Source organism: Marmota flaviventris, chromosome 12 (assembly GCF_047511675.1).
Source record: "Marmota flaviventris isolate mMarFla1 chromosome 12, mMarFla1.hap1, whole genome shotgun sequence".
NCBI lineage: Eukaryota > Metazoa > Chordata > Mammalia > Rodentia > Sciuridae > Marmota > Marmota flaviventris.
In genome coordinates, this window is record NC_092509.1 from 95600687 (window position 1) to 95624374 (window position 23688).

A 23688-nucleotide genomic window follows, 5' to 3' on the forward strand; every position below is an offset into this window, starting at 1 on the left:
GCATATCAGTTGGCTCAAAAATTCACGAATATTTAATAATTATCTCTCACCCACCGATGTCAGCAGTTCCAACTTGCTGTTACCTGGGAGTCATAGTTGACTGCCTCCTCTTTCCACATCCAATACTCAGTTTACTCTGTTGCTTTCTAAACATATTTCAAATGTACCCACAATTTGTCTTTGTTGCAACTGCATTTTTCCAGCCATCGTCGTTTCGTTATCTTTCAGTTATTGTGAAAACCACTTAACTGAGTTTTCTTAGGGTCCAGACTAGGTAAGGAGACTGAGGTACCCAGAACACAGAACTGAAGGACACACCTTCACTTAATGTGGTACAAGTGTAGAGTCGGCCTTGTGTGACCCTGAGAGTCACAGTCTTCTTAACTTTTATGCCTTATATGGCCACTGGCCTCACCCTAGTCCTAGCCCTGACTGTTCTTCTTCTACTTTGCTTCCTTGTGGTGCATTCTTTACATTATAGTCAGGGCAATCATTCTGAAAGACAAATTGTTAAACAGCCTGGAATTTTCTTATAAAGTTAACATACAGTTAACACATGACCCAGCAATTCTGCCCCTAGGTATTCATGTAAGAGAAATGACATATCCACACAAAGACTTCAACTTGAATATTTATAGCAACTTTATTCATAGCAACCCAAGAGTGGACACAAGCCAAATGTCTATCCATTAGTGAACGGATAAGCAAATTATGGTGCGGTACAATGGAATACTACTCAGAAATAAAAAGGAATGGACTACTGAGATACACAGTAGCACAGATGAATCTCAAAAGCCTTATGCTATGTGAAAGAAGCTAGCCTCATTCCATTTATAGCATATTCTAGAAAAGGCTAAACATAGTGAGAGAAAGCAGATAGATGGTTGCCGGACCAGACTGTGGTAGTAGACGGGGGAGGATGCTGACAAAAAGGGGACATGAGGCAATTTTTTGTGATGATGGAAATATTCAATGACATGATGGCAGGAGTAGCTGCATTCGCTAAAGCTCATCCCCATTCACAACTGGTGAATTTTGCTATATGCAAATTGTAGTTTTAAAAAGTGACTTTTTAAAGTTGTCTAAAAATGAATGGGAAGAAAAGAAAAAATAAGTGCAGCCCAAATGCATAATTCTTGAGAGTTTTTCTTCAAAAGGGAAACAGACAAATGTGCTAGATAGCTGGAATGGAATATAGACCAGGGAGAAATTATTATTAATTTTTAGTTGAGAAGTACTATGCCATATTTGGTGCTGAGTAATTCAGAAACAACAACAAAGCAAAGCAAAGCAAAACCAAAAAACCAAAAACCCCTAAACTTATGCAAGAGAACAAACAAAACTGGCTCAATTAGTGGCCTTGGGAAGACGTGCGTGGGCTCACTGAAGAGGAAGCAAGGCACTTCCTCCGGGTGACAAGAGCATTGAGTGCAGGGGGTGCTGAGCAGGCAATGTGGTGAAAGAAAGCTCCGGAAGTTCTCTTCTGGTTGCTTCTGTTTTCTCGGGCAAAACAAAAAGCACAGAATGACCCAAGACAATCAGTAACAGGAATGGAGTGGAGGTTCCAAAGGGAATCAGAGACTTGTTTTAGTCAATACAGGGAGGCTATGGAAACACATACATTTTAAAAGACAATAATCAAACACTTATGTTCAAGAAAGAGGTTCCGTCTGTGGTGAGTGAAGGCAAGCCCAGAGTGTCATCTGATTTACCCATTTTTCTATTTCTTGGATTGAACAGGAGATATTCAGTTATTTCTACTGTCACTTGTATGTATCTGTACTTGAAAATAAATGATGTGAACCAGCGGCAGACTGAATACCACCAGGCTCGGCCCTGAGTCTGAGGGGAAGTGGGGCCAGGTAGGCCTCCCGTGGAGTGGAATAGGCGCTCTTGTTCCTAGGCCATCAGACAACGCTGGGAGGTGGGCATGAGGCCTTGAGCTGATTTTCATTTAAAAGAGGAAACAGAAGAGTTAGACTTATTCTTGAATCCTATTTTTTTCTTTTGGTGGTACTAGAGATTGAACCCAGGGCCTTGTGCATGGCAGGCAAGCACTCTACCAACTGAGCTATATCCCCAGCCCCTTGAGTCCCAAACATTTGGTTGTAAAGCAGTTAGTGAAAGATACACACAAAAGTTTTTGCAAATTAAAAAAATAATATTAAAATTTCTATAGGAAAAAAAAGACAAAGAACACATACAAAAAAGTCCAAAAAAGAATACAAATGGTTAATAAATAAAAAGGCTTAACTACTAAAGAAATACAAATAAAAATGGTACATTTATTTTTCATTTACAAGTTGGCAGTTTTCAAAAAAATTTAATATTCCGTACTGGTGAGAATTTGAGGAATCAAGACACTAGATGATGCTGTTGATGAGAGTATACATTAGTGGTTTTGGAGGGCCAAAATTTAACTGTTTAACCCTGTACCCAGTACTAACATTTTAAGGAATTTATTTCAGAAAAATTCTCTCTCTCTCTCTCTCTGTGCCTCTCTCTCTTTGGTAATTTTAGGTGCATGTTATAACAACTCAAAAGTCCTTAAGAAAAATATAATTTGTCACTGTTGAAACTCTGGAGTCTCATCTCAGGGACTTTCCCCATTGCATTGATCTGGTTCAGCTGGTCTGATTGCAGTTCCTGATTTGCCACCCTCTTTGCACACCTAGCAACCATTGCTTCCATTGTTCCCTCCTACCCAACCTGTCTAGCTTGATCATTCCTGAAAACTCAGCTTTCTGCTGTTTTCTGGGAGAAGTCTTCCCTGAGCACTCCCCCACTCTCCATCAGGGTCTCCCTGTAACTATCACTGGGATCACTCATCAAAATTATGTAATAATAGCAATATTTTGGTTAACCCTTTTAGAGTTCAATGCTATTGCCAATAGTTCTAAGATGCTTTAAATGTATTACCTCGCTTCATTGTCACAACAACCGTATAGGATAGGAATAATTATTCTATCCGATGGATTCTATCCCTCCCATGTATTGAGAAACTGAGGCACAAAGTCACTATCCCAAGTCTTTGCAATAGAAAGTGGTAGATTTAAACCCAGGCAATCCAGCTCCAACATCTCTGGCTCAATTTTTTCTATTTGAAAACTATAGGTGCCTCAAGAGAAGATTCGCTTGGTGCATGTTCACCCATGTGTCCCCAGCACCTGGAGTGTGTGCCAGAGTAAAGTCTCAAAAAGTATGAAAGAATGGATGAATGAAGCAGTTGGATAAATTCATACAAGGGACACTTTATGGCAGTTGAAAACAAGGCAGAGAGATGTATACTGACATCAAATAACATCTACGATATGATGTTAAGCAAAACAAGCAAGTTATAAAATAGGGAGCACATGGCATTTTGTTGGAAAAATATGTTAAGAGATACATAAAAAATAATCAGGAGGTAGATTTGCGAAGCTTTAACAATGTTATCTCTTAAAGGATTTTCACTTCTATGCTATATATTCCTATAATTTTTTAATTACCTCTTTATTAATATTATGTTAATTTTACAAGCAGAAAAATTTTAAAAAGATTTTTGAAAGATCAAATTAAACAACACCAGGAAATCGTCTTATAAACTTTGAGACCTTGTTAGCCATCCTTCATATTCACTGGCTCCCTGAGCAGAGGCTGCTGTCCAAGGAGGCCTGGGTGAGTCTCAGCACTCAGGACCTGGGGCTCTTGCTAGACTCCAGGCTGACATAGTCATGACACAAAGCAATAAGCTCTGTGCTTCTTATCAGGGCTAATTCTAGTGGCTGAAATATGTCCAGGGGGTAAACAGAGAAGTAACTTACTGTCTTTGCTATTGCACATTTCCAAGTGAAGATAGTCTATAAATTCCTGGCGCTTACTGGGATTTGAAATAAATTTGCGGTACTTGCAAAAGCTCTTGATAAAGCTGGTCATTTTCAGCCACCCTTTTTTCTGGGAAAAGAAAGAGAGGATGTTGCATTCATTGGCGTAGCTGTTCACTGAGAGTCTACTGTGTGCCAGAAACTCAACATTCATTATATCTAATCCAACATTTCTTAGGAATAATTTTTAGCACTAACTTACATGTAAGGAAACTCAAGTCAAAGAGCTTGTTTAACCTGTCTCAAATCAAGCAGCTGGTGGGTGGAAGAGTCCAGTTTCCACTAGGTATAGCTGGGGCCATTGCCCATTCTCTTTTTACCAGTCTTTCAACAATGACTTGAGGTGCCACTGGAGAGGGAGCATGAATGCTCAAACAGGAACAAACACGGGACATAGGTAAGAGCAGCTTACAAGAAAGGAATGATGGTTCAGGCAGATTTTGAAATGTTGAAGGAACAAGGAAATGAGCAAAACCATTGCCAAACATTTAAAAGTGAAAACTAAAATTGTATGCACCCACTAATATCTACCCATCACACCCATAAAACTGTACCCATAAATTTTATGTTTCTTCCTCTCTCTCCCTCCCTCTCTCTGGTGGCCCATATGGGGAGTGAATCTTCATCTCTTTTTAATAGGTACCTAGTGACCATTATCCAGTTCATTAACTCCTAGGTAAATGGATATTTATAGCCATAAAGAATCTCGCTGATTAACAACTAGCTCAATTGTCTCATTCTACCGAGAGGGGACCTCAGCGTAAGCCTGGTTTTAGACAGTCATAGTGAGGTCTGAAAAACACTGGTTTTGGCATTAGAAGCATTGAGTCTGGAGCCTCACTTCTCCCTAATTATGTAATTTCGTTCAATTCCCTTGACCTGTACCCAAACATCTCCATATGTAAGACAGAAACAATAGCCTTCAGTGTAGTGATGACGTGATGAAGTAGTTGTGTAGTGATGAAGCTTAGTGGTTATACAGGGAAACCCTAACACAGGGCTTAGAACATGCTGGTTTCCTCTAATCTTAACTAAGAGCAACTGGAAGATCTGAAATGAAAACAAGTGTCCTGGTTCTGAGTACAGAATTCTTTTAAACATCATATGTGATTGTTCACGATGCCCTGACATAAAGGCAATCCAGATATAGAGAAAATACAAAGGAGAAAGGAGAGATCAACACTTTTTCACCTGTGGAGTTGTGGATCAATGGGCTTTGGCACTATTTCCAGAGATACCTTATTAGCGTGATCTTTGGCATTATACAGTTGGGCTCAAATTTTTATGGTTCTAACCAATGGTGAAACACATTGAGCAAGTAATTATTGAAGGGTTCTGTGTCTTTTCTCAAACTGTATGAAGAGATTTTTCTGAGTAGCACTCTATCTAGTCTCTTCTTCCTTTTTTCCTTCCTGCTGTGAGAGATAAATAAGCTAGACAACATGTGTGAGAGAAGGAAATGGGTGCACTGCACTCAGCCCTTGGCATGTGTCTCTGGAAGTTGCTCATCTATTGATCACTTGTGTCAGCCCCACCCCTTGTTATACAGTTTGGGGCTCACCCTGTTAAGTGGAGGCTTAAGTTGTCCTGTTATGCCAGTGACTAAATGTGGAAGTTGGTCTAATGGGGGTTCAGAGAAGATTATAAAACCTCTTGGCTTCAGTTCCTCTAAAACAGCCTTCAGCAGTGAGAAAATGTCTGTTTGGTCCTGTGTGCCCAACTCCTGGGTGCATCAATCAGCTGGTCTTAATCATAGGTGGAGAAGGGAGGGACTTTAGGTTGCCAGTGTAACCATTTCTCTGAGCCTCAGATTCCTCCTTTATAAAGTGGGCCTTTAAGAACCTAGCCCCAGGGGTCATTCTTTTGGTGATTAAATGGGTGAGTGGTGGTAATCATGTGCAGCTGATGATGCCTACACAGTGGCTTTCTTGTGTCCAGTGTCTGCTTTTCACTCTCTTCTCACTGACCTGGGATTCCTGCAGGTACATTGTTATCTTTGAGGGCTTCTTAGGCAGAGCTGGTGCTTCAGACTCCACCTCCGGAGAAGGAGGAGGAAACGGGAATATATCTTGGTAATCCTTAAACCTGCCAGAAGGGAGACCAAGAATATCCAAAAAGGCAAAACCTGGTACATGAAAAATAAACAATTGAGGCAAACCTAGCTCAGCTTTTGGAGGGAGCTGCAGTGGGAGATGGACGGTGAATCACTCAAAAATACCCATCTCGCCAGCATTTCAATCCTTTATGGGTATCAGTCTACCTTTACTGATCAACATTGTTCCTCTTTAAGGCAACAGAGCAGAAACGGTGTGTGTGTGTGTGTGTGTGTGTCTGTGTGTGTGTGTGTGTGTGCGCGCGTGCGCGCAGGTAGACAGAGGGTTCAAGATAAGCTTGGCTTTTCTTTGCTTGGGAGTCTGGAGCAATGAGTTGTGAGAAGGGATTGTGAGACCCTTGATTAATATGGCTTTGGAAAGCCCACGAATCTTTGCCTTCATACTCACCACTTTTCATCCAGAGATTTCATGACGTGGCTCTGGACCATTAGCAATGTGGTTGTACTGACTTGACTCATTTCAGTGACTTCTTTGATGAGAGGGGCATCGCACTGCAGCATTTCTTCTAAAAAAATGCAAGAAAGAAAAAAAAAATGGCTGTCATCCTCATCTCCCAGTTCTGAGGTAAGGTGTGTTTTCACCTTAGGGACTCACAGTCCCCGATCAATCTGGTTTAACTCTGAGCCTTCTACAATTTGAACATCTTTAAAGCATATTTGGAACGGTACGTGCAAGTGTATTTGTGGATAAAATAGCAGTCCTGCTTTAGTTCCATTCTAATTCAAAGATGAGTGCTTAAGGGAAAATGAATTTTTTTTTATTTAAAATTTTTTCCCCATATTTTTGGAAAATAAAAATTTAAAGGATTCATTTCTGCAGCTGGTGGGAAGTTTTCAATTTAAGGAGAGCACATACAAGTGAAGGACTAAAGTCTGGCAGGGCAGATGGGGAATCCAGGATTACCAATAGGTAGGTAATGTCAATTGGTGCTCCAGGGATGGGAGACTGTGGTGCTGGTTAATGAGGCTCCAAGATGGATCAAGGACAGGATCTGAGTACTCCTCTTTCCTCTTCTGGTTCATTCAAAGCCATGTATAGAACTCAATATTCTGGGGCTCCACAAATAAGTATTTCTTACAAATAAAGACTTTTACCACTTTTTCTATTTTTCTGTTTATGCCCTCCTCTTGGTTAACTGAAAACAAAATCTCCCCTAGACCCACTTCTGTTCATCTGTGCTTAAACAGGAAGCTCTGCCTTCATGATTTTTCTATAGATTTGATCACCTCCAGGATAGGAATGTGCTCACCCCCGAGTCAATATTTTACTTGCAGCCTTTGCTTCTGGCCAAGGTAAATTTACATGGGCCAGGTTTACCCTCCTGCCTTAGGTAAGAAAACACAACAGCCACACAGTTCTCCCTGGTACAACTGGAACAACTGTCTTCTCAATTCCTACGGGTGGGTCAAGGTGGCCCCGGAGGGTAACACTCCAGTGTGGCATACACAGCTTGCCTTGCCTTTGCATCTAGCTCCAGCCTAGTTGACTTGATGATCAGATGACTTGATTCTGAACTCAAGTTCTACCTAAACTGGGTTTTCAACTTCATGTAGAAAATGCAGCAGATTATCCCTACCTCAGAGGGGTTAAAGGAAAGTCTGCTTTTAGGATTAAATAGAATCAAATGAGAGGATGTATGTGAAAGTATTTTACACTTGACTTCCTTTACTAATATTACAACTTTGGATTTATTAATTCTTCTCTGCTTTCACTGCCTGTCTTGGTCTTTGTCTCAATTCTGTCCCCCTGTGGCCACTGCTCTGTGGGGCTCTCTCCGGGTTAGGTGAGACAGGCTATTTCTCTGGACATTAAAGAGAGAAGGAAACAGGACGCTGGAGAAAAAGATGCATACCAGGAGGGATTTTGCCATGGAAGAAAGTCTGGATTATGTTTTCCAATGAAGACATGTAAGTCTTCTCGTTGGCTTTCGAATTCATCCTCTGTACAGCTATCAGGAATAGTAATGGGCTTTCCGCGTTATGTTCTCTGAGGAACTCCCTGAAGAGCTCCAGGTATTGTGAATTTAGGAGGACTTCTGTCAAGTTCCTGGAAGACAAGAGGAAGGAGCATGGCTTATGGACAAAGGATGATGACCCTGGGTTCTGCTCTAATTAGGGAGGGGGAGGGCATCTCGGGCTGCAGAGCCTCTAGCCATGTGTGAAGAGCATGGCTGACAAATTGGTTAGCGCTGTTTCCTTGGAGGTTAACTTGAATTTTCATCTGCCCTTCTTAAACCTGGTCCAGTTGACAACAGGTCGAAGAGGAGGGGAGGAATTTTGAAGGAAGGTAATTTTTTTTTCCCAAGGGAACTCTGTTTTCACATCATGGATTTAAAGCAACTCCCCATTGGAACAGTCATTTCTGTGAGACAGAGCATGACTGATCAGCAGTTATTGATCCATTATTTCAAAATTTCCTTTACTGATTCCTTCTTTCACTGCTCTTTAAATACAAGTGGCTTTAGTGTTTCATTTGCAGCCCTCTTTCTTTTTGACTTGTAGTTTTTTCTTTTTGTCTTGTAGGGTTTTTTTTTTCCTTATTAAGACTCCTGTAGCGCAAGAATTAAAATAAAGAATCAATAAATGGGATGGATTCAAACTAAAAAGCTTCTTCTCAGAAAAAAACAACCAGTGAGATGAATAGAGAGCCTACAGAATGAGGCTCACAGCACATCAGATAGAGCATTAATCTCGAGAATATATAAAGCACTCAAAAACCTTAACACCAAAAAAACCAAATAACCCAGTTAATAAATGAGCCAAGGACCTGAACAGACACTTCTCAGAAGAGGATATACCATCAATCAACAAATATATGAAAAAAATGTTCAATATCTCTAGCAATTAGAGAAATGCATATCAAAACTACTCTAAGATTTCATTTCATTCCAGTCGGAATGGCAGCTATCAAGAATACAAACAACGATAAGTGTTGGCGAGGATGTGGGGAAAAAGGTACACTCATATATTGTTGCAAATTGGTGCAGCCAATCTGGAAAGCAATATGGAGATTCCTTGGAAAATTGGGAATGGAACCACCATTTGGCCAGCTATCCCTATCCTTGGTCTATACCCAAAGGACTTAAAAACAGCAAACTATAGGGACACAACCACATCAATGTTTATAGCAGCATAATTCACAATAGCTAAACTGTGAAACCAACCTAGATGCCCTTCAGTAGATGAATGGACAAAGAAAATGTGGCACATATACACAATGGAATATTACTCAGCAATAAAAGGGAATAAAATCATGGCATTTGCAGGTAAATGGATGGAGTTGGAGAATATAATGCTAAGTGAAGTTAATCAATCTCAAAAAAAACAAATGCCAAATGTTTTCTCTGACATAAGGAGGCTGATTCATAGTGGGGTTGGGAGGGGGAGAATGGGAGGATTAGATAAACTCTAGATAGGGCAAAGGGGTGGGAAGGGAAGAGAGGGGCATGGGGGTAGAAAAGACGGTGAAATGAAACGGACATCATTACCCTAAGTACATGTATAAAGACACGAATGGTGTGAATATACTCTGTATACAACCGAGATATGAAAAATTGTGCTCTATATGTGCAAAATGAATTTTAATGCATTCTACTGTCATATATAGCAAAATGGAACAAAAATTAATTAATTAAAAAAAAGAATGAAGAGCACTAAAAAATAGTACATGTTACATGCTTAGGATTATATTTTTGGGATGTAGGGTTTCAGAGAGGAAGAAAGTCTTAGCAGCCTTGGCACTTGGAGAAATTTTATGCTTAGGTATCACTTGCTGTAAGAGGAATGAAAGGTGGGTGGGAAGCTCTTAAAGAAAAGACCACAGAATCTTTGCCTAGCAGAAGCTCACTCTCCTATTGATTAGAAAGCGGAAGACATGAAGTAGGGAACCAGTTAGGAAGTTACAACAGTAGTACATAATTCAGAAAAAAAAATGGGTAAGGATACATGTACAAAGAATGCTTATAATGGTACTATTTATAGCAATGAAAAATTAAAAACAGTGGAAATGTCTATGTTATGGTTTAGATCTGAAATGTCTCCAGAAAAACTTATGTGTTAGGCATTGCAGCAATGTTCAGAGGCAAAAAGACTGGGTTAGAGCTGGAACCACATCAGTGGATTAATCCATTTGATAGATTAATAATTTGAATGGACTGGGTGGTAACTACACACAGATGAGGTGTGGCTGGAGGAAGTGGATCACTGGGAGCTTGTGCTTGGATACTTGGAGACTATATCCTATTCCTGGCTCCCTCCACCCCCACTTCCCAGATGCCATAAGCCAAGCAGCTTTCTGCTATCACAAACTTCCATCATGATATTCTGCCTTGGAGCTGGGCAACCATGGATTGAACCTCTGAAACCACAAGCCAAAATCAATCTTTCCTCCTCTAAGTGGTTCTGGTGAGGTATTTTTATCATAGTGGTAAAAAAGCTAACAACAGTCCATAAAAAGAGAACAGTTAAATAAATCACAAAACATCCATAATATGGAAGGATGTAGATCTATACATAGTCACTTAAAAGGATGTCCATGATAGTTTTAAGATAAAAAAAAATAGTGCATGATATATATTGCATGGTGCCATTTTTAGAAAATAAAAATAATAATTTGAAATACAAAGTGTGTTTGTTCATACATGTAAGATACACGGGAAAAGGTCTGGAAACTTACATACAAAGGAAAAGTGGTGCTTGGATATATTACTATAGCCAGATCCTACATCTTACCTGGGTCTCACTGAGGGCTTCCTAGTACCAGATTTTTTGGAGAAGGATATTTTCCTTTGTGGGGCTGTAATTACCTTTGGTTCCTTGACAATTTGCACTTTAAAATCTAAGAAAAATCACAAAGTTGAGTAAAATCGCATTATAAGGAATGAAATAGACTCCTTCTGAAATTAAGGGAATCCCTCTAAAATTAAGGAGAACTTCCTTAGACTGAAAATAAAATCTCCAAACTGTTTTTAATTTCTGACTTCCTCACACAGAGAATAGGGAGGCTACCCAAGAGACATTTGCCAAAAGCATTTAAAGGCACAAGCACTGCCCACAGTAATGTGGGTCTAGGAACAGCAGTTGGAACAGAATTAGATCAAAAGTTGAAGCCAAAAAAAGATGAGGGTCAAAGTTGAATCAAAAAGATGAGGTTAGGAAAGAAGATGAACAAGGTAATAAGGGTTGTTAAAACCCCTGCACATACCAGAGACTCAAGAAGCCCATGAACATGTCCAGATTTGGGTGTATGCCAGGAAAAGGCATTCAAAGGCACAACATTTCTGGAAATGCTTTGGAATAATCATAATACAAACTGCTGTGGATGATTGAGAAAGTAATATGATCCAGACATTGTTAAAAACTCCCTCTGTGAGCTCTCCTGGAAGCATCACAGAAGGCTAAGAGGGGACTATTACTGAGCTCATAGGAAGAGGAAGCAGGTAGAAATGTTCCATTTATAATCAGTGACTTACCTAGAGAAATCTGTCATCCTCAAAACTTGAGTTTTTTTTTTGGTCCAAACTAGTGCTTTCCAATAGAAATATAATGTGAGCTACATATATGATTTAAATTTTCCAGTAGTCACATTAAAAAAAAAAGCTTAAAGGAAAAGGGTGCAATTAATTTTAATACCATATTTTATTCAACACATTTATTTCAGTCACATTTCAAAAACTCAATGACCACATGGGGTAGTGGCTCCTGTATATATGGTGTCAGGCTAGAGACTCTGGTTCCCTGCGAGGAAATGTTTCTAGAGGACAGAGCAGGTGTCCATTCACTTTAAACTCTTCATGTCAAGAGGCCAGCAGGCAACAAAGGAGTCATTATATTGATAGGATATATCCCTAATTATTGAGATCATGAGAATTCACTTATCACCCATGTTACTCTCTAGCTCAATTCTGATAATAAATTGATGAAGGAAGCGGCCACCGCCCAAGAAGTCATGATGACCGGGGGCTCAGAGACATCAGAGATGAGAGCCACCCCCCGCCCCATCCCAAGACTAGTAGAGATACTGGTTGAGCAAAAGGAGAATATAGGATGGGAAGGAGAAGAGAAGTATTAGTATTAGAAACAGTGTAGTAGTATAGGCCATCCTTTCTAGAATAAATTCCCAAGGAAAAGAAACCCACCCAATCCCTGGAGAAGCTGTTCTGGGATGAGGTGAAATTACTATACAAAGCAAGTGGGCAGCAGTAGGAGCTGCTGAGTGCTATCTATATCCTCTCTTTAGGACCAAAGCATTCATTCCCAGCTGCCTGGAGAGCCGGTTGCTGATGGCTCCCAGATGGGGCTGCTTCTGGGAGTTGCCCAGCCAAAGGAAATTGCCTGACCCAAAGTGTGCCCTCCCACCTGGGTCCACGTGGAATTTCAAAGGCCCAGGTCTGTTGCTCCAGTGAGGGACAACTCTGGAGGGTCATCCTAGCTTTGGAGTTTCCTGTGCTATTGCTAAGGCCTGTTGGGACTGCCTCATAGTTGGGCAGTCCACCTTGACCTCTGCCCAGTGCTGTTCTCCTCATTCCTTTAGAGGTGTCCTTCCCAAGAACACCCCTAACAAACATCCTTCCACAATCTCTGACTCCAGGAAGCTTGGCAGAAGATGGATACAAATTGTGTGAAACTCCTACTAGACAGGAAATCAGGAATGAACAATCTTAATGATCTCTATGTTTGATAATTTATAATTACATCTCATTTTCCTAATACTCTTCTATGGCTCTGTAGAAGGCAAAACAACAACAACAACAACAAAACAAAAAAAACAGACAATCAATTACCTTCTGACTACATTTCCATGACAAACAAGGTATGAAGGTTCCTCTTTGGATTTTTGTCGCCTGAGTTTGGAAATTTTCTCTCAGATTTGAGAAAACCTAATTGCTTCAAATCTACCCCTGAATTTAACACTTGCCTGTGAGAGGTGCTTTCTCACAGTATAACTTGTAGTCTTCACTGATCTTCTTTATGGCCACCTTTGGATACTTAAAGCAGAGTTCCTCAAAAGTCAGGTTGTTTATGTCTGTGAAGTAAAGGAAAACAGAGAGTCTAGTTATCCACTCTAGGTTCAAATATTCACTGACTTTTCTTGGGCATATGGTTTAAAGGGCCACTTAAATAGGACAATAGTGTTTTGGTGGAATGCTTACATAAAGAACATAAGTTTTCTAAGCCAAATTAGAAAGAAAGAAACATAGCCTTTCCTCCCCTCTAGAATGGGAGGATTCTGTCCTCTGGAATGCTTGACCCATTGAGATTTTCTGCCTGAGGGAGGCTAGTGTACAGATGTATGATGCAGACAGAGCTACTTACTGTTAATGCACATACAAGAAATATCTCTTTCAGAGCCAGACGTGGTGCTGCACGCCTGTAATCCCAGTGGCTCATGAGTCTAAAACAGGAGGATCATGAGTTCGAAGCCAGCCTCAGCAAAAGTGAGGTGCTAAGCAATTCATTGAGACCCCGTCTTTAAATAAAACACAAAATAGGGCTGGAGATATGGCTCAGTGGCAGAGTGTCCTTGAATTCAATCCCCAGTACCCAAAAAATAAAACCCAAATCAACAACAACAAAAAAAGAAGAAATATCTCATTCAAATGACTGGTGATCCATTCAAAGTAATCATCTTTTCTAAGGCGGGGTTAGGAATAAATCTCAGATATTTTGCTATAGCTTCAAAAATGATGAATTTAAGGAAAGTACATGGCAAATAATGTTAGGACCTTTATTGTTCTTGGCTTTGACTTCTGGAATTAATTTCAGAATTGACAGTTCATATATCCAAATAGCATCAATAATGGCAAATCATTGTTCATTGGGGTGGATTTTTTTTTTTCCCTAGAAGCAACCACACATGATTTCTGGTAATGCATGGTGAATTGAGAGGTAGCATCTTCGTATCAAAAATATTGTGGGACAATAAGGTTGAGCTACAAGGGAAATTTTAGAATGTTCTGGGCTATAGAAAACAGAAAAGCAGCACTTTGTCTTCTACCAAGAGGAAAACACTCCTTTGTGTTGATTTGTGGTGTTCACAGTTCATCCAGTTGCACAGAGTTCTTCTGGACCGCTCCATTCAGGCCAGTACTTAACGCCACTCCTCCTGTGAGCATCATCGCTGTTATCCTCACCCTCACCACCATCATCTGTCAGTCAGGACCATCCAGTGGTGGGAGCAGCACGTTGTTTCTCAGTGAATCCAGGTTTCTAGGCCTGAGTCAACCCCTCCCTCACCAAGCAACCTTGGAAAAGTCTTTCCGCCTTCCTGGGACCCAGTGTGTCCACATAAAAGGTGAGAGTATTCTAGCTCGGGTGCTCTGTGAGTTTACAGTGCAGTTTATCAGGCCAGACTCGTGCTGCCAAAAGCAGTGGGAAAGGACCTGATGAAGCACATGCCGAGGAAGGAGAAGGAAGGAAGATGGGTCTCACTCTTCCTGGCCACACCTGGCTCTCCAGGGTCACCCAAGGAATGCCCAGCACCTAGCATGTTCACCAGCCATCCTTTCGTCCACTTTTGTCATTATTTATGGGGGAAATTTTGGAAAGTTCTGGTTTTAGAGGGAAGGTGAAACCTCCAAGGTAAAAGGAGAGGGCGAGATTTAAATAACCATGCCCAAGCATGGCTCCAAGGGGCAATCATCCAGGGCATCTGTTTTGTACAGAGTGTCTGCTGAAGTTTTTATTTTTTATTTTTTGGTACTGGGGATTGAACTCAGGGGTGCTTAACCACTGAGCCACATCCCCATCCTTTTTTTAAATATTTTATTTTTAGACAGGGTCTCACTTAGTTGCTTAGGGCCTCATTAAGTTTCTGAGGCTGGCTTTAAACTTGAAATCCTCCTGCCTCAGCCTTGCGAGTTGCTGGGATTACAGGTGATTGCCACCGTGCCCAACTGAGCACCTGCTTTCTTTTATTACCACTAATATTCTCAATGATCACTAAACCACAGGCCTTTATCCCACTTTATAACTGCATAAATGAGGTTCAGAAAGCTGTAGTAACTTGCCCAAGCTCACCTAGTGAGTGGCATTTACAAAAGCCTAAGGGTTCAATGGAATAACAGTGGCGATGCTTGAAGGGGCAGGAGCCTGCCCCACCTTGAGCGCTTTGGCTTCCTCAGATCCACTAGGGGGTGCAGCAGTCTGTCAGAATTCAAATCTGACCTCTGTCAGGGAGGTTGTGACCTTGGGGAGATCATCCTCTCTGGGCCTCAGTTACTTAGTAATTAACTGCCTACGTTATTTTAAAGATCAAATGTGGTAATTTTTGTATCCCACAGTGCTGACACACAGGAAATAATCACTAAATGTTAAATAATTATAATTTTCCAGTTTCCTAGAAGGGTTAAAAACAAAAACAAAAACAAACAAACAAACAACAACAAGCCCCAGTGACATATCTTACCTTCCAGAAACACTGGAGACTGCAGTTCTACCTGGAGAGACCCAGCTTGGCGTAGGTTCTCAGTCGCTACGTTTGGCCACTGCATTGAATCCATTTTCTCCATGTTAGCCAAGGCCTGGGTTAACTCCAGAGATTTCTGAATCCTCTTATAAAGAAGAATGTTCTCTTCTTTGCTTATAGATTTTCTTTTATGGCACCGGTTTTTGATGAACCGTGTCTGAGTCTAAGAGAGGGAGCAGAGGGTGGGGAGCAGGCAGCATTTTACATAGGAATTAGACCAGAAGCAGGAGTTTTGTAATAACTCAGTCCTCCTTATCTCCCTGTTACATAGCCTTATGCTGATAGTCTTCAATACATTAAGAGCCAGTGCTCTTTTACACACTAACCCCCACTCTCTTTTAATCAAACCCATTTTTCCATAGGGAAAAATTTCCAAATGAATGTGACTTCTTCAAAGTCAGCTTTGCACTGAATCTTTTTCCTTGAGTGGCTTATCTTTAGAATATCAGGGACTAAGTCAATCTCCAGTTGCCTCCAGGAATAAATCATAATTTCATTTACTTTAACAAACAAGCCTTCTAAAACCACCTTCTCCTGTTCCTTAACCAAATAAGCCTCCTCTTTCCTCAATCCCACAATTCCTCCCCAACCCAAAGTCCCTCCTACTGTAAAAACAAGAAACCAGTAGTCCTCTTCATTCAGGAACTCATTATAGCAGGGGCTGAGTATCTGAAATCCAAACACAACACAAGTTTTTCTCTGAACATAGCAGCTCTAATTTTAAGTCTCAAAGGATAGCAATAAATATACTCTTAAAAAGTGATATAATTATGTAACAGATCTGAGTTCTTGGGGAACTAAAGTATATTCCTGAGCAAACACAGCTCACTTATTAAATCCTGGCAACATATAATGTAATATAATGCCACTGACTAATGAATAAGCTCTAAATATATATTGAATATGAATGGTGAAAGCGTATTGTGAAATGAATACTCTATTAATGATCCTTCCATTTTACAAGATTTCTGAGTATAATAACTAATGACTAAATCATCAAATTGGTTTAAGAAGTTATACTTAATAGAGAATTTTTCATTGAAAAGATAATTATATATCCAGCAAAATAACAGTAATGGTTAATAAATATAATAAATAATAAACACTATTTAAAACCTTATCATTGTTTTTTTTTCTTTCTTTTTTTTTTATGGTACTGGGGATTGAACTCAGGAGCACTTGACCACTGAACCACATCCCTAGCCCTATTTTTTTTTTATCTTAGAGATAAGTTCTCACTGAATTGCTTAGTGCCTCATTTTTTGCTGAGGCTGGCTTTGAACTCGCCATCCTCCTGTCTCAGCCTCCTGAGGTGCAGGGATTACAGGCATGTGCCACTGCGCCCAGCTTTATCATTGTTTTTGTTATGATGTATTATAGTTTCTTTCAGATTGAGCTTGTTCATCACTTGATAAACTTTCCTGGCCCCTCCTCAGAGCACTGTGTGATGTGTCAGACCAAGAAGCACTTTTTGTTTCAGGTGTTGTGGGCTCTCTGGGCTGTTGGAAGTACTCAGCTCTGCAGTTGTAGCATGTGACAACATGTAAACAAATGGGCATAGTTGTGTTGCCATAGAACTTTATTTGTGGACGCTGAAATATGGTTGTTATATAATATCTGTCTGTCATGTTACATTTCTCTTTCGATATGTTTCAACCATTTAAAATATGTACAACCAATCTTGTAGTTTGCTGGCCATGCAAGTGCAGATGGTAAACTGAACTTGGCTTCTGGGTTACAGTTTGTTAACCTTGCAATAGACTGAGCAGGAGTTTGATCACTGGCCTAGTACAGTCAGTACTTCACAGAGAGGCCTTTGGTCTTGGTCTACTGTCTGTGTATAGTGAAAAGGAGGATGTGAGAACCTCACAAGGCCCTGTCTTAGTCTAAGTTCCTATGGGTCTGAAAAGGGGTTGGAAAAGAATAAATATTTGTGTCCATACTACTTGCTGGACATTGTACACATAGTGTCTTTATTAAAGGGAGTCATATGACCCCTGATGTACTGATGAGGAAATCAAGGATCAGAAGTACACAGCAACCTTCTACCTAAGACCAAATTTCAAAAGTGGAAATGTTACAATTGAAACTCACCTCTGTCTGCCCCTTCTCATTAAGTCTTAGTGTTCTTTGTATCTTTAGGTCTTGATTTCTTTAAAGCTTTTTAAATCATGGTAAAATATACATAACACAAAATTTGCCATATTAACTATTTGAAGTGTATGATTCAGTTACATTAATTATATGTACAATATATGTACAATCATTTCTTTTTCCAAAAATTTTTCATCACCCCTAACAGAAACTCTGTAACCTCTAAGAAGGTACTCCCCATTTTCCTCCTCGAATCTCTTAGTAACCTCTAAATCTTTCTGTTAGATTCTGTCTTTTTAAATTTTTTTTAGTTGTAGATGGATACAATACCTTTATTTTGTTTATTACTTTTTTTATGTGGTGCTGAGGATCAAACCCAGTGCCTCACACATGCTAGGCGAGTGCTCTACCACTGAGCCACAACCCCAGCCCAGATTCTCTCTTTATCTAATTAAGAAACTTTTTGTTTAATTACTTGTCATCCTAATTGACTTCTCACATATCTCTGCCAGTGTCTAAGGAACGCCTTACTCTGTTGCTGAGAATGAGAGTTGTTCTAACAAGGGGAGGGAGGAGTGGTGGACTTCTGGATAGATTTTTAAGGCTGAGATAACAGGATTCACCAATCTGTTAGGCTTGGGTGTGAAAGGAGGAAATGGATCAAGGATGATATCAAGATTTTTAGTCTGAGAAACTCTGATAGTTCAACTTACCTATTTACCAATACCTTCAATATTTTGCAGGTAAGGGGCTTTACAGTGAAAGTCTGCTAATCCAGGAAATATAGTCCTAAGCTGATCCTCTGACCCTACTCCACAAAAGACAGGGAGGCTTCTAGTGTTTCCTTAACCAAGAACTGGGCTTAGGAAAGCTACAGTTGTGGATCTACTGGACTGCTCTGGCCTGATACTACCTGGCTGTCCATCCCAGGTATATCAGGAAATCAAGAAGGACATAAACACTAAGAACATCTGAGTTCTGATCCTGATTCATCTACCAGCCAATCATGTACTAATTAGGCTAATTTACTTACAATAGGCTAATTACTCAGCCTTTCTGAGTCTCAGCTTCCTCATCTGTAGAACAAAGACAACAATACAATGCTGTCTGCCCTTGGAGTTGCTAAGACTCAGAAGGAGACAAGGTACGTGCATGTGACTTATAAGGCAAATGCAGTATAAGCACTAAATAATCACATGTTTATATCCATTTTTGCTTCTCCAGATATACTTGCTACCCTTTATCCTGCTGTACCTTAGCAGATTAACCTGTATGGATACCAGCAGGCTCTCTTATCCTCTGATTGGGTTCACCTCATGAGGTGTCCTGGCAGGAAATGGGAAAGCAGAAGATTCCCTCTGCGGATCAGTGTGGACGGGCCATGTCCCTTAAGGGATCACTACCTTAAAGGAGACACTGCTGTGTCTCACTCCATACAGTTGTGTCTCAACTCCATCCTGATTCTAGTAACTGCTCCCTCTCCTCAGTTCTTCAGGCCTAGGAATAATAAAGGTGCCCCATCCTTAACAACTCTGTGGAAGGTATTGTGCTGTCTCTGTGGTCTCCCCACCCCATCCACTGCTCTGTAAGCAGACCCTTTTATTTGGCTCTCATCTGTTATCCAACTTGACTTTTCCAATTTGATTTTTGCCAAGCATCTGATGACACAATAATCATGGGCCTCACTTTTTTTATTCAGGATATTCCTTTGTTTTTTGTTTTTTGTTTTTTTTTTTGGTACTGGGGATTGAACTCAGGGGCACTCAACCACATGTGCAGCCCTTTTTTGTATTTTATTTAGAGATGGGGTCTCACTGAATTGCTTAGTGCCTCGCTTTTGCTGAGGCTGGCTTTGAATTTGCAGTCCTCCTGTCTCAGACTCCTGGGCTTCTGGGATTACAGGTGTGTGCCACCACACCTGGCTATTCCTTTGCTTTTATGTAATGTTTTGGTAATAAGTCATTCCTCCCAATTGGTTATCTCCTTGGTAGCTAGTTTAGGAAAGGAGGATCCCACTTTTCAATATATAACGTGCATAAGAGAGTTAGTAAAACTTATCTTTAAAATATCCTGATTTTCATGGTTTTGGAAGACTGAAAATAAGGAAGTGAAGGTGGATACTGACCACTCCCCCTCCCTGTTCCATTCTACTTGAGAGTTTTTTCTGGTTCATGGAAACTTGCAAAACTTGTGCCTTAAGAGGTTAAGCAGCTTTTCAATATATGCGGATTTATGTGGGTAGATATAATTAACTTAGCAAGTATAGATGACCAGGTAGGGAGTTTGGTCAGTCTTGACTTGATCTGCAGAAATCAACTCATTTCTTTGAGGCAAGGCTTACCTTGCAAATTTCCCTCTGGGCTTTGGGAATCCAGGGGGTCACATCCCCGGAAGACAGCAGCTTTTTCAGGCCTTGAATGGTTTGAGATTTGAGTGGCAAGCATGGACCAAGCTGGTCATTCAAGTAGAGCTCACAGATCCTGTGACCCAGCATGTGACGAAAGATGGCATTTCCATTATTCCTGTTATTCATCAGAACACGCAGGAAATGGTGTAGGTCCTGCCAAAGGTCCAGGAGTTGTCTCTCCACTTTCAATTTCATCTTCTTTAGGTAGTGCCGGAAGGGACTCCCTGCATGGATGTCAGCACACAGGGCCCAATATGTGTACCCCAAGGGGAAGCTTTTCCTCATGGCCTTATGGATTGTCATCTGTGAAGAATAATTAATGATAGGGGTGGAAGTCCTCATTTGGGTGGAAAACTTTGTCTCAAAGAGGCCCTCCATGAGGAGGTGGCCCTTGGATTTCTTCAGAGTGAACTTCTTAGCACAGGGATCATCATTTTCTAAGGAACTGATTATTGACTCCTTTGAAGAAGCCACTGTCAGGGAAGACATCTGTGTCACCATCTTCTGAGAACTCATCTCCTGTGTAGGCATAGTCCTGCTATCCGGCTTGGGACTGGTTTCCAGAAAGCGAGAGTCCGTTTCTGCCATGTGCCACATCCTCCTCCTGGCCTTCTTGCTTGAGTACTGTTTTTGGCAATGGAAACTCTTCCTGATGCTCATGTTCAGAGGGAGTTCTCGCGCGTGGGTGTAGCAAACGCTGTACAGGCGAGTCTCATACTCCTGCATCAGGCCCTGGCATGCCTCCTCACTGGCCATTGCCACCTTGGCGTGGGTGTAGAAGCTGGGGAGCCAGTAGCTCTGGACTTTGAACAGAGCCACTTTCTGCATGTGGCTCAGGGTCTCCCTTCTGGTGGTTGACTGGTTGGGATGCCAGATGGAGAGGTTCAGGAGGGAGTCTGGAAAGATCATAGAGAGAAGAAGGTGAAAATGATGTCGTGGTGATGAGGGAGGTCTTTGTATTTAGCATTACATTAGTTCCTCACAGAATTCTGAAAGCTGGATAGGGAAGACATAGAGTGGACCCATTTTTAGGTTTTTCTCAGTACACAGTGACCTTTTTCTCCGATTATCTTTCTTCTTTCCCATAGAAATGAGGCATACTATGAGATTTCTTGAATAATGTTTAGACTACTGAATGTTACTGTTAAAGAAAAGCAAAAAGTACAAGAAACGATCATTAAGAACAATGATACATATTATCTGAACGTCATTCTTCAGGATCCGAGAGGACCAATGGAAAGGGTTTGGATTGAATAATTTGAAAGAATCAAATCTTTCAAATAATAGCCTTCACTAGCCTGGACATTTTAATGTTATCATTTTTTCAATTATCTAGATGAATAGAAAGAAGTATGGCTAATCCCAAGCAGCAGATCTTCTAGAACACATTGATATTTCAATTTGAAATGCTTTCTTATTTAGAAAACAAATAAACATGGATGGATCTGATGTTCTAAAGAGAAGGTTGACAAACTTTTTATGTAGAGGGCCAGATAGTAAACGTCTTGGGCTTTGTGAACCACATACAGTTTTGGTTGCATAATCGTCTTCTTCTTTTTCAAAATCCTTTGAAAATTAAAAACATTCTTTGCCTATTGGCACATATACTGCTTTTTGGCCCATGGGCTGTAATTTGTTCTAGAGAATCCAAGGGAGAGCTGAGCAGGCTCAGAAGATATAGGGACTTTTCAATTACCCTGCTCCAATCCATCTTCACTCCTTCCACCCACCCTGCACTGGCGGGTAATATCTCAGGAAGAGGCAAGCACCAGCCTACCCAAGGACAGCTAGTCTCTTTCAATCTTTCCCCAGTTAAGGGTTGGGGTTCCCACCGCCATTCCTGATACCAAAGCAGATAGAGAGGGTGGCAGTCTGAAAAGCAAAAGACTAGGGGCTCCTAGACACTGGATTGTTTTTTTGTTTCCATCCTCCAAGAATTTCACTTCAAATATGCTTTATAATTCTTACTGATGTTCACGTTGCAGAGCTTTACTACCCTGGACCCCGGCTGCAGATGGTTGGCCTTCAGCATGAGAAGGAGGGACAGGTAGTAGTCTCTCATTTTCAGGTCCATCTCATCTATGCTCAGGATCTTCTCAGCAAGGATCCAGAAATCCACCAGCTCTTCACCTACAGATCAGACAGGATGGGCCTGGAGCTGCCTAATCTTGACCCTTTGGTAGTTGCTTCTGGGTGAAGCCACTTGTACCCCCGGCCCCCCATCAGCCTGTTCGGCTGCATCATTAGTAATTCCTCAGGGTAAGACATCATCTCCAGAAAAGTCCTAGTGTGGGGGAGGATGGGAGCATAGGGAGAAGGGACTTAATGGGTAGTGGTCCTTTGTGACTTCTTGTTGTTATTTCTCTTACTAGAAAAACTGTCACTTCGGGGAAACTACAAGACTCTGAGTATGAATCATGAGATAGTTTTGCCCAAAAAAATGAAGATCAGAGGAAAAAGAGCATTTCCTAGATCCTGGACACCGTGAACAGCCTGCAGAAAGATGCTGGGGTCAAAAGTCACCAAAGACCCACATTCCCTATTTTACAACTTTGCAAGAGCCAAACTGATTGGCAAACAGAAAGATATAGCCTGTCTTACTTCTTCTTTACCTGGAGACCCAGGGTTTCACCCTGAAAACTAGGACCTGTTCCTAGTTTAACTTAGCCCTGATGAACTAGAGTGTCTGCCAGAGCAGACATTTCCAGCTTCCCAGCTCCCAGAAATCACCAGACGCCCCAGAAGAGAAAGCAGAGGTTTCCCACACGTTCACCTTTTGTTCCCCATTTCCCCACCACAGTCGCAGTTTTATAAAGCCCCCTGCAGGGCTTGTGTTCATCTTTAAATCCCAACCTACCAGTCCACAGGCTGCCACAAAACAATGCCCAATAAATGAATGAACGCAAGGGACCCTGACTGCTTTTACCTCTACTATGGATCCCAATTGTACTGGATTTTTACCCAAACTGTATTATTGAACACTTTTTATATTTACCATAGACACTCATAGCTGTCAATGGGAGATCCAGGACAACCAGAGAACTATTAAGAATGATCCAAGACAACCCACCTGCGCTGCCCTTGAGGTAGGAGCAGAAGCGCCACATCCCTCTGACTCCGCCAATGCATTTCTCCAGTAGCCACTGGTCTGCCGTCTTCCATCTCATCATCTTGGCTGCCGGAAAAAGTCCATGGTAAGAGGGAGAATGAGCTCTTCCCCTGCCTCTCTCCCTCAGTCTTGCACACAGCAGACGCCCATTTGCTCAGTGTGAATAAAGAAAAATGGTGGCCAGTTAGGGAGTGGGGTCCTGACAATGGAGTGCTTTTGAAGTTAGGCACCATGCCATCTAGTGACATGGGTCAAGTGACATGTGGTTCCCACAGACAAGCGCACATCCCACCCTCCACCCAAGGCACCTCCCCGTACAGTCTCCACCTGACCATGATCTTGCCCTCAGGGCACATTTTCATCCACCTTTACAAATGTCTATATATAATGAAAGGGTGGTTGAGTAGAGAGGGGGATTTGTTATAATGTTTTCCTCCATGGATGCTGCTGGACCTTAACTTTGTCGTGGTAGCACATCATTAATTTCCTTTGGTTAGTGAGTCAAAATTTACCAGTGTAACCCCAGATGGAAATTTTGTTCATTCATTCCTTCCACAAATATTCATTACAGGCCTGCTAAGTGCCAGATACCATTCTAGGTGATTTAGATACAATAGCACAGAACAAAGATCCCAG

General features: G+C 41.1%; 1 protein-coding gene across 4 annotated transcripts in view; it reads right to left on the bottom strand.

Moving 5' to 3' along the window:
* Rgsl1 (regulator of G protein signaling like 1) overlaps positions 1-23688 on the bottom strand; it is a 41786-nt gene that overhangs the window by 14409 nt on the left and 3689 nt on the right. For all 4 annotated transcript variants that reach the window (XR_011704000.1, XR_011703999.1, XM_071600241.1 and 1 more), the window contains exons 2-12: positions 23014-23118; positions 21912-22073; positions 19878-20839; positions 16049-16111; positions 15383-15605; positions 12893-13000; positions 10708-10813; positions 7830-8023; positions 6365-6482; positions 5831-5948; positions 3804-3933 (exon numbers count right to left, since the gene is read on the bottom strand). Coding sequence is in view for 2 of the 4 variants with exons in the window: in XM_071600241.1 (XP_071456342.1) it covers positions 3804-3933; positions 5831-5948; positions 6365-6482; positions 7830-8023; positions 10708-10813; positions 12893-13000; positions 15383-15605; positions 16049-16111; positions 19878-20839; positions 21912-22073; positions 23014-23113 (2284 nt within the window). In the remaining 2 variants the exon portion in view is untranslated. The remainder of the gene's footprint in view (positions 1-3803; positions 3934-5830; positions 5949-6364; positions 6483-7829; positions 8024-10707; positions 10814-12892; positions 13001-15382; positions 15606-16048; positions 16112-19877; positions 20840-21911; positions 22074-23013; positions 23119-23688) is intronic.